Consider the following 12,314-nt stretch of genomic DNA (forward strand, 5'->3'; position numbering starts at 1 on the left):
TCACTTTATATACAGTAGGATAGCTTCACACAGCATTTACTGTAAAACACCAATTTAACTAATAAATGAGACTTTTCATTATTGTGGATCATATTCCCCAATTCTATACTCTCACACAAAATAAAAGATTATTTGCAAAGCAGATATTTTGGTATAGACACAGATTTTTAAGTACTTTAAAAACTTGTTTTTTAAAGAAGTGAAATAACTTTTTTTAAAAATTCTTCTGAAGTGCAAAAAAATCACTACTAACAATTATTTTATTAATGTGGACAAAGTCTATTAACAATTTGTTAAATTTCATAGAAAAATAACCATTCAAAACTAGGTCCCAAAGGAAATACAAATTACGTATTATCTATTTATCTCTAGCGTACTAAGTTATTCTAGCTCTTATATCAGTTAAAGGATGGGGGAAATTTTGTATTCCCCTGATATATAATCTCCTATGACTCATTCATTTATTATTTGACCCATTTATAATACCTCTCCCTTAGCCCAAAACTATTATGTAATTCTTTCTAATAGCTTACTACAAAAAGATGGGCCTGTAAAAAAAAATATTGTTTGGGAATAATCTAAAAGAAAATTTTAAAAATCTATCTGTGAAAGGTAAGGATTAAACTATTCCCTTATCTATGAACAGGTACAAGAGACAGATATTCTTGCATTTCAATTATTTTAAATTTGGATTATAAGATGACACTATGGGGAAAACAAAGATACCATAGTGCCCATACTGGGCACTTTAGACACCAATGATTAGCTAACTCCAAATTATGCAGGACTTCACAATGTCCACAAAATTCTCAAAATTGTATTCACTGCCACTGAAATAAATATATACCACAGAGCACCATTTAGCTGGTACTGGAGACGCAGAATAGCCTAATAAAAAGCAACTATTCTAGAGCCAAAACAGTGTGCACAGATAACTTTTAGAGGGCATTAACTGCTTATGGAAAGCCTGACTCCTAGCGGTTATAAACTATGGCTACATAGCCCCAAAGGACTTTTTTCTTTTAAAATGTACAGTGTGGGGAATATAGTCAATAATAGAATACCATTATATGATGACAGATGGTAACTAGACTTGCTGTGATGATCATTTTGAAACATACAGAAATATCAGATCACTATGTTGTGTACCAGAAACTAACACAGTGTTGTAGGTCAATTATACTTCAAAAACAAACAAACTCATAGAAGAAGAGATCAGATTTGTAGTTATGAGAGGCGGTGGGTGGGAGAAGGGGAATTGGATAAAGATAGTTTAAAAGGTACAAACTTCCAGTTACAAGATAAATAAGTAATAGAGATGTAATGCACAACATGATAAATATAATTAGCAGTGCTCTATGTTATATATGAAAATTGTTAAGAGAGTAAATCCTAAGAGTTCTCATCACAAGGAAAAACATTTTTAAAATTTTTATTTTGTATCTATGAGATGATGAATGTTTGCTATACTTATTAAAAATCATTTCATGACGTAAGTCAAATCATTATGCTGTACACCTTAAACTTATATAGTGCTGTATGTCAATTATATCTCAATGAAGTTGGAAGAAAAAACAGCAAGTTTTGAGCAAGTATGGAAAAGAAAATAAAAAGAAAAATCAGGTGTTTTCATTGGATCTCAATTTCTATCAAATTAAAAGAAATCCTTGCCGTTACAAATATGAAAGCTGGCTCAAACTATATTTTAGCTTATATTATCTCCATTTATTGTACTTCATAAAATCATCTCATCTAAATTCCTTATTTCACAGACGAAGAATATGAGACTGGAACCAGGTCTTGAAAGAGCACTTGTAAGTCTTCAACTGGTAGAGAAGATAAAGCAACCCAGAGGTCAAGAAGCATACCATGAACAAAAACTGAGACAAAGCAATGTACGTGATGTATTTAAAAGAAACCAAGCAGTAACTTTGAATAGAGTATAAAGTCTGGATCCGGGAGTTGTGAAAGGTCACCACCAGCCCTACTACCACTACCACCACAATCCCATTCCCCAACCTGAAGTCCACTTCAAAAATCTTCAGAGTGCTGGGTTTATTTGGGATTTTTTTAGATTAAAATAGTAACTATACATAAAGTGAACTAAAGGAAGTGGGAATGGGGTATGAGCGACCTGTAAAAAAATCTCTGGGTTAGCTGAGGTTGGAAATGGAAAGGAAGAGAAAGATGGAACAGACACTAAGAAAGTGTCTAGGAAAGTGAGTATACACACTAAAAAACGTCCAAGGTAGATAGCTAGTGGGAAGCAGCCGCATGGCACAGGGATATTGGCTCGGTGTTTTGTGACAGCCTGGAGGGGTGGGATAGGGAGGGAGGGAGACGCAAGAGGGAAGACATATGGGAACATATGTATATATATAACTGATTCACTTTGTTATAAAGCAGAAACTAACACACCATTGTAAAGCAATTATACCCCAATAAAGATGTTAAAAAAAAAAAGTAATGGAAGCACTGACAAAGTAATGACGTAAGTTTTAAATGGAATCACATGAAAAAGTACTTACAACCACTCATGTATAATAGCTACTTAATAAATTTCCTTTTTAAAACACAGCTTCATTGAGATAAATGTTGTACACTATACAATTTACCCTTGTAAAGTATACAATTCAATGGTTTTTAGTATATTCATAGACCTTTTTCACCATCACCCCAAAAAAAGAAATTCTATAACCATTTGTAGTCACCCTCTACCCCACCCCTGGTTATAGGCAACCACGAATCTACTTTCTGTCTCTATGGATTTACCTATTTTGGACATTTCATATAAGTGGAATCATACACTATGTGGTGTTAATAAACGTTTCTTGAATATGAATCAGAACTTCTGGAAGGAGTGCTGGTTCTGAGAAAAGAATGAGTGTATGCATTACTGTGAGATGATGATACCAATCAACTGGAGATAGAAACAGTCACCTGAAGATGCAACTAAATGTCTGTGTAAAGCATTGTCTTTCAACTCCAACATTCTACTTCATGCAGGTAAGGAAGAAACTGAAACAATGAGGGAGGTTGAAATTCCCAAAGGAAAAACTACTGTAGAGCAAGCACAAAGAGCAGAGACCTGACTGCATTTAAGAAGACCTTTAGTTATGAGCTGAACAAAGAAATGAAGGAGAAAGACTAGCCTCAGAGGCAGGAGAATCAGAACATAACCATAAAGGCTGAGGAAGAGGGGCCACCTGTAGAATAGAAGGCTTCAGCGTCCAAGGAGGAGGAAAACGGAAAAAAAGGCTGGTATAGGATCTAGTAACTTTAGAAAGCGGAGTTTCAATAGTTATGTATGTGTATTTCTAAAAAGAAGTAAAAGCTTTTAAGAGGGAAAATGAGTAGCAAAATATGGACAGAAAGAACATAGCCTAGGTTTCACAGAGTTTTGAGAAGGATTAAAGACAAATGTACAAGCAAAATATTTCAAGAATGCAGTTTTCTTAAATATAAGGTACAGTTATTTCTGTGCAATCCTTGTACATATTCCCAAGTTGCCACAGAGTAAAAAAAAACAAAGAAAAAATGTTTTAAGGACTTATTTTCCTTAATGTGAGACCCACCAAAAAGTATTATTTTAAAACATAGGTGTAATTCACAGGGTCTCTATATTATGTTGGAACATGTGTAGAATATCAAAAATACATACCCAAGGCACGATATAACTTTATACATAAAAAAACCTGACCTTTCTCCTACCCTATGGAATGATTTTCTTTAAGGCAGTGAAAACAGCCATGGGAATTTGACAGGAGGAGGCGCAGTCATCCCTCAGTATCTGTGGGTACTGATTCCATGATACCCTCATCCCCACGCCCATGGGTACCACAATCTGAGGGTGTTCAAGTCCCTTATACAAAGTGGCGTAGTATTTGCAAGTAACCTACGCACATCCTCCCCACATCTGTCCCATATGTATACTGAAATCATCTATAGATTACTTATAAAACCTAATATAATGTAAATGTTATATAAATGGTTGTAAAAACAATGTAAATACTATGTAAATAGTTGCCATTGTGTGGCAAATTCAAGTTTTGCTTTTTGGAACTTCCTGGAATTTTTTTTTCCCTAATGTTTTCAATCCACAGTTGCTCAAATTAGAGGATGTGGAACATGTGGATATAGATTGCCAACTGTATAGCTAAGATAATTGGGCAGTTACTAAAAATAAAATTCAGTCCATAATCCAGCCTGAATCTGTTACCAGCTCACTTTATACTCTTAGATAAAATACAAATAAAATGCACATATCACACAAGAGTTTTACTTCTATTTATTAAGCGGTCTACTATGTTTCATATTCAAAAAAAGAAATCAGAATATATAAAAAGATACAAATTTTAAAAATGAGATTGACTCTTCAATTGATAAAAGAAGCCCTCGGTTAACAGAATTTAAAAATATTCTCTATCTACAGGAAACATTAAATGTGATGCAATTTTCTAAAATTTATCTATGCATAACTTTTAATTGTAAAAAGTAATCCTCAGAGAGCAAACTTGCATAAGAACAACAACCAAATGGCTTGAGGTTACACTAAATAAAGAGCAAAATGGGAAAATGAGAACTGAATCTCAGGTTCACTAAAAAAATTTACAGACATAAAATTTCACTTACCTTTTTAAACATAACTAGTGAGATGACTGCTGATGCTGTGAAAAGTGCTGCTATGATTATCATCATGATTCCAACAGGAATACTTTTGTTGAGACCAGTAAGGGATGAAATCCAACCACTATGAAATTAAAAGAAGAAAACTAAAATTAGGCAAATAAGTTAATGCACAATTTTTAAAAACAGCATAATAACTAACACATTTTCAGCACTTACAATCCAGGCAACATCCAAGTTCTTTACATGTATTAACTCATTTAATTCTCACAACAACCCACTACGATATATGCTATTTTTAATCCCTATTTTACAGATAAGAAACTGAGTCACCAAGATTATTCAGCAACTTGCCCAAGGTCACACAGCTAATAAAAACAGCACAGTCTGAATTCAAACCTAAACACCAAAATCCAGAGCCTTAAATGTATACCATGAGATTTTACATTTTTTAAGCCTATGATTTCATTATTATTTTTTAAAGTTCATTTTAATTATGTAAAAAAATCTTTGAGAACCACATATTCAACAAAGGGCTAGTATCCAAAATATATAAAGAAACTTCAAAGCTCAACAGTAAAAATAAATTCTTAAAATTAAAAAGTTTCAATTAGAAAATGGGCAAAGGACTTCACTGGTGGTCAGTGGTTAAGAATCCACCTGCCAATGCAAGGGACACGGGTTCGATCCCTGGTCCGGGAAGAGTCCACATGCCACAGGGCAACTAAGCCCTGAACCACAATGACTGAACCTACATGCCACAACTACTGAAGCCCATGCACTCTAGAGCCCGCGCACCACAACTACTGAAGCCCATGCACTCTGGGGCCCACGTGTCGCAACTACTGAGCCTGAGTGCTGCAACTACTGAAGCCCGCGCACCTAGAGCCCGTGCTCCACAACAAGAGAAGGCACCACCACAATGAGAAGCCCGCGCACTGCAACGAAGAGTAGCCCCCACTCGCTGCAACAGAGAAAAGCCCACACGCAGCAATGAAGACCAGCGCAACAAAAAAAAAAAAGAAAATGGGCAAAGACATGAAGAGACATTTCACCAAGAGGATATATAGATGACAAATAAGCACATGAAAAGATAAAACATCATGAGTCATTAAGGAAATAAATATTAAAACCACAGTGAGATATCATTACACACCTATCAGAACAGCTTAAAAAAAAAAAGTAGTGACAACACCAGAGGCTGGTGAGGATGTGGAGGCTGAATCACCCATATGTTGTAGTTGGGACTGTAAAATGTTACAGCCATTCTGGAAAATACTGTCAGTTTTTTAAAAACACTGAACAGGGAATTCCCTAGCAGGTCCAGTGGTTAGGACTCCCTTGGCTCTCATTGCCAAGGGCCCGGGTTCAATCCCTGGTCAAGGAACTAAGATCCCACAAGTTGTGGCATGCAGCCAAAAATAAATAAATAAATCATCTAAAAATAAACAAATAGAAATTTTACAACACTAAACATGCAACTTCCATATGAACCAACAATTACACTCTTCTCTTGGGTATTTATCACAGAGAAATGAAAACTTATGTTCACATAAAAACTTGTTCACGAATGTTTTTAGCAGAATAGCCCCAAACCAGGAACAATCCAAGGTCCCTTGGACTGGTGAATGGTTAAGCAAACTGTGGTCCATCCACACCATGGATGCTGCTCAGGAATAAAAAGGGATGAACGACTGAGACACAACAACCTGGATAAATCTCCAGAGCATTATGCTTAGTGAAAAAAGCTAAAGGGTACAAACTGCATGATTCCATTTATATAACATTCTCGAAATGACAAGCAGATTAGTGATTGCTGGGGTTAAGGAGGGAAGTGAGTGTGGCTGTAACGGGCAGCATAAAGGATCCTTTGGTGATGGGAATGTCCTGTGTCTTCACTGAATCAATGTCAAGATCCTGATTTTGGTATTATTCCATAGCTTTACAATATGTTACCACTGGGGAAAACTGGATAAAGGATGCTCGGGATCTCTCTGCATTATTTCTTATAACTGTCTGTGACTCTACAGTTATCTCAAAATAAAGAGTCTAAGTTTTTAAAGTCTGCTAAAGTACCTGAGGTCTATCTTACAACAGGTCACCTTGTATGCACCCTCACTAGCAGATTCCTGTGCTATTTAGTCACCTCACAGGCTGCTGTGCTCAGTTTTAACACTTTTTTCTAAGTCTGTTCTAAAAAGCAAAAGAAGGGCTTCCCTGGTGGCGCAGTGGTTCAGAATCCACCTGCCAATGCAGGGGACACGGGTTAGAGCCCTGGTCTGGGAAGATCCCACATGCCGCGGAGCAACTAAGCCTGTGCGCCACAAATACTGAGCCTGCGCTCTAGAGCCTGCAAGCCACAACTACTGAGCCCACGGGCTACAACTACTGAAGCCCACGTGCCTAGAGCCCGTGCTCCAGAACAAGAGAAGCCACCGCAATGAGAAGCCCATGCACCGGAATGAAGAGCAGACCTCGCTCACCGCAACTAGAGAAAGCCTGTGCACAGCAATGAAGACCCAACGCAGCCAAAAATAAATAAATTTATTTAAAAAAAAAAAAAAGCAAAAGAAATTATTTAGGTTTCATTAGAATACAAAAATGCTGTTAACATAAGCAGTGTATTTTTTAAATTAAACATTTAAAACATTTCCTTTCTCTCAAATGCTAAAGAGTAAACACTTTTTAAAATCATAATGAATGCTACTCTTTCCTAGAACTGATTTAAAATACCCAAATAAATTCTCTGCATGTATATATGCCCGTTAGATCTGCAAAGCTATCAACAGTTGTCTGACTTTCAGTGACTACTCTAATTCAGTAGTGGCATACTAAATGTAAGTCTTCAAATACACTCTAGTTACATGATCGTTTCAGTTTATGTACGTAGCGCAGCAAAGTTGCCTCGCACATGCTTTTAGCTTATAAAAATTCAACTGTACGCAATGGTTGTAAGAGAAAGAAGAGAGGGAGGGATGATTTTATACATAGGTACTCTTCTATGCACCACTTCACTCAAGGAAATGTTTGCTCCAGAGTGTCTGAAGAGAGATATAAATCTATGACCTTCTAACCTGTGTCCAAATAGTCTCAGTTTCTGAGGGTCCCCCACTGAGTGAGCATTTTGCCAGACTAAGAACGATTCTATTTGTTTAAAGATATATCCATATATGTGCATGCAGTGACTCCACTTTTCAAAGACGTGTGTGTATGTGGGCACACATGCATTTGTGTGTGTATGAAAATATATGTTTGCATACCTAAAATAGCGCTTTACACATAACAGGTAGCCTTCTCTTAAATTCCTTCAAAGGTTATTCCTTAGGAAACTTTTAAATTGCATTTTTTATTATTTGTATACTTTTGCTAATCTGGTTTTTCTACGTCAAATATTTTTAGGAATCCAAAAATTATATTAAGATACTAGATGAACAGATTATAACTAGAGTAATTAAAGTAAATGACTTACCAGTTACCCCAATTATGAAATCCTGCAGCCTGGAGTACATGTACAGCAAACTGACAAATATAGACGAAAAAGAATACAAAGAATCTGAATGAACTGTCACTCCTGTTTTTAAAAAGAAAGAGAGTAGGGAGAAAAAGAAAGGGGAAAATGTCATTGTTCTCAATGCCTTTACATTCACTTGTAGACTGACATTCAAACATTAAAAAATATTTTTAAAAACCAGTGGCAACTACCTGAGACTTGAAATTAAAATAATAACAATGTATGTGAACCGTTTATCCAAATACTAGACGATGTTATTATTATTCCAGCCTCACTTTGTCCTTTCAATTTCCAACTGCACCACAAAACATCTTGGCAAAAGAAAAATTATTTTGTTTTCATTTTTTATCAAATAGCTTCACTGAATTATAATTAACATACAATAAACTGCAAGTATTTAAAATATACAATTCGGTAAGGTTTGACATAAGTATATGACTATGAACCTTCTCTAATCAAAATAGTGAACATATTCCAAATTTTTCCTTGTGTTCCTGGTTAATCCCTCCCTCCCCACCCACTGCTTTCAGTCACTATAGTTTCGCATTTCAGAGTTTTATTTAAATGGGATCATACAGTCTACACTTTCTTCTTGTCTGCCTTCTTTCATTCAGCACATTTTCAGATTCACTCATGTTGCTGCATGTAACAAAAGTCCATTCTTTTTCATTGCTGAGTAGTATTCCATTGTATAGTACCACCACAGTTTGTTTATTCATTCACCTGTTGATGATCAGTCAGATTGTTTCTAGTTTTTTACTTCTATAAATAAAGCTGCCATGAACATTCATGCATATGTCTACATATGAACATGTATTTCTTTTTCTCCTGGGTAACTACCTAGAAGTGGAATGGCTAGAACACACAGATATAAGTTTAACATTTTTTTTAATGAATTAATTTTATTTTTGGCTGTGTTGGGTCTTCATTGCTGCGTGCAGGCTTTCTCTAGTTGCGGCGAGTGGGGGCTACTCTTCGTTGCAGTGCACGGGCTTCTCATTGCAGTGGCTTCTCTCGTTGTGGAGCGTGGACTCTAGGCGCATGGGCTTCAGTGGTTGTGGCACGCAGGCTCTAGAGCGCAGGCTCAGTAGTTGTGGTGCGTGGGGCTTAGTTGCTCCGCAGCATGTGGGATCTTCCCAGACCAGGGCTCAAACCTGTGTCCCCTTCATTGGCAGGCAGATTCTTAACCACTGCACCACCAGGGAAATCCCAAGAGTGTCTTTTAAAGAAGAAAAATTGGAGTTCATAAAAAGACAAAACTTATCAATTTGTTCTTTTATGGATCTTGATTTTATTGCTGTATCTAAGAAATCTGTGCCAAAGACAAGGACACAGTTTTTTTTCTTGTCTTTCTCCAGAAGTTTTATATTTTTTTGGTTTTACATTTAAGTCTATGTCCCTTTTTTAGTTAATTTTTAAAATATAGTATGAGGTATGGATTAAAGTTCTTTTTTGCATACAGATATGCAATTATTCCAGCATAATTTCTTAAAAAGACTGTCCCTTCTATACTGCATTACCTTTGTACCTTTCTAAAAAATCAGTAATCTATATACGGGTGCATTTATTTCTGGACACTCTATTCTGTCTCATTGTTCTATATGTCAACGTTTATGTCAATACGATTACCTGGGTTTTCTAATAAGTCTTCAAATTTGTAGTGTTAATCTTCCAACTTTGTTGTCCTTTTTCGAAGTTGTTTTGGCTATTCTAGACTATTACATTTCTATACACATTTTAGAATCACCTTGTTCATTTCTATAAAACAACATGCAGGGATTTTTATTGGGATTGCATCGCATCTATAGATCCATTTTGAGAGAATTCACATCATCATAATGTTGAGTCTTCCAATCCATTAACAAGGTATATCTCTCCATTTATATTTTCTGCATAGATGATTATGTAATCTGTGAATAAAGACAGTTTTACTTTTTCCTTTCTAATTTGATGCCTCTTACTTGGTTTTCCAGCCTATTTATACTGGCTAGAACTTCCATTTCAATTTGAATATAAGTGGTGAGAATGAACATCCTTATCTTGTCCTTGATCTTAAGCAGAAACCCCTTTCAGTCTTTCATTAAGTATGTTAGCTGTTACAGTTTTTCATAGATACCCTTCATCAAGTTGAGAAAGTTACCTTTTATTCCCAGTTTATTGAGTGTTTTTATCATGAAAGTGATTGTTGTTAGATTTTGTCAGATGCTTTTTCTGCATCAATTAAGATGATCATATGGTTTTTCTATTTTAGTTTGTAATATGGTGAATTATAATAACTAATTTTCTATTATTAAACCAACCTTGAATTCCAAGAATAAGCTGCACCCACTTGATCATGACACAGTATCTTTAAACATACTGTTGAATTTGATTTGTTTGGCAAGATTTTCAAATGTCCTAAGTTTACTCCATTCCTGTTCATCCCAGTGACTATTCCAACCCCAAAACACGTTTTTGGAAGTCTTCATTAGAGAAGATTTGTCCCTTCCACTTCATTTATCTATCATTTGTTTATGTGAGCATGGCTCATAGATATTTTCTTTTTTCTTGTTGATTATTATCTTGCTTTATTATCTATGTACCAAGAAACCAGAATATCAGAATGGTTAAAATTATATATGTAATATATTCTCTGAATAAGGGCTTCATAGATAGACTAATTCTAAAGGCTTCATAACAGCTATTTCAGTTACCGAAGAGGGATCTTTCTACTTAGTTCCAAGCTCACAGATACAGTCTAGAAGCTGAAACTGCCTAATAACAACCTCTAAGAAATCTATTACAAGGTACAGAATATGTTTTAAAACTTAAGCTGTCCTACTAAAAAGGAACTACCTCTAAAACATTGCTCTCAAATACAAATGGAGGAATGTAAAAATTGGTTCGCCTTCCTCTTTTATAGGTACAGTTAGTACCTATAAAAGCACAGCTAGCATACTAAGTTGATGAAATGGAAACCTCGGAGTCCTTAAAACTCATTTTTTCTACTTTTACTATTGAAGGAGGCTAAATATCTTTCTCGATAGACTGTGTTTGCCTCATTTTATCAACCAACTTTCCTGTTTCTGGACAAGGAGACAGTAAAATTCATTTTGTGTACATTTGCCATGCTAATATAAATGATTACTTTAAAAATATTTCGACTTTCTCTGAGATTTAAACTCCACGTGCCAGCACTTACTCAACTATCTGGACTCTTACAAGAGTGCACAAATCTTCCTCTATCTAATCTGTCCAAATTATTACAAATGTAAAATCAAATTCAAATTTTTAAAAGGTTACTTTAACTATACAAGCAGTCACCGAAAATATAGTTCTTCACATCTAAACAATATAAAAAAGTGAATCTGACTCCCCTGTGAAAACGATTTTACGATACCAGGTTGCAATTCCCTGCCGAAAGCCTAAAATTTAGGCTTAAATTAAAGACATATGCAAAAAACTGAGGTAGTCGTAGTGCTAGAAAGCACATTAAGTATAACTAACTTCCTGTATACTAAATAGTAGAAAACTCTGTAAAGTGTAAACTTAAACAATACAATCATCACATGCATTTCAAGTTCATTTGAGTTGCTTTAAGAGCCAGGTAAGGCTGCGAAGCTCTTACAGGGCCAGATAACCACTCCCCACCCCTCAAGTGGAGGGCTGTACCAGAGCCAGAATCAGAAAAGGTCCAGAAGAAAAAACATCACTGCGGGTGTAGACAATGTCTATTGGCATCCCAAAGCAAAGGCGATGGGTCTTGTATACAGAAAGAGGTTATGAAGCCGACTGTTGAAACAACCCAGCTTGTACAGAGCCATTTTAACCCAAAGAAGAAAGAGTAGAACTACAGTTAGAAAAACACTATCAATTGATTTAAGCTAAGTAGTTTTAACTTGTAATCCGCCTCAGTTTACAGTGAAGTACTTGTGGTATTTTGAATATTTATTCATAATAGATCCAACTATGTAACCAATTTCTTCATCAGAATAGATAACTAAATAATAAAAGCTTCCTATTGCTTGCCATCCTGGCTCTTCCAGATCAAAGCCTATTGGAAAACTTCATCTCAAATAAGCCAGTTGTTTTTGGTTTAATTGTCTTCAAATAACATACTGACAAGTTATAGTACACCTTTCATAAAAATGTCCTTCCCTAAATTATTATTAAAAATCTCAGAAAAACTGTATTAAGA

General features: G+C 35.5%; 1 protein-coding gene across 8 annotated transcripts in view; it reads right to left on the minus strand.

The window, feature by feature from the left end:
• The window catches only part of SCAMP1 (secretory carrier membrane protein 1), a 139,422-nt gene that overhangs the window by 53,430 nt on the left and 73,678 nt on the right, over positions 1–12,314 (minus strand). For all 8 annotated transcript variants that reach the window (XM_049707761.1, XM_049707763.1, XM_033430073.2 and 5 more), the window contains 2 exons: positions 8,096–8,197; positions 4,633–4,750 (listed from right to left, as the gene is read on the minus strand). In XM_049707761.1, the coding sequence (XP_049563718.1) occupies positions 4,633–4,750; positions 8,096–8,197 (220 nt within the window). The remainder of the gene's footprint in view (positions 1–4,632; positions 4,751–8,095; positions 8,198–12,314) is intronic.

Source organism: Orcinus orca, chromosome 3 (genome assembly GCF_937001465.1).
Source record: "Orcinus orca chromosome 3, mOrcOrc1.1, whole genome shotgun sequence".
NCBI classification, from domain to species: domain Eukaryota; kingdom Metazoa; phylum Chordata; class Mammalia; order Artiodactyla; family Delphinidae; genus Orcinus; species Orcinus orca.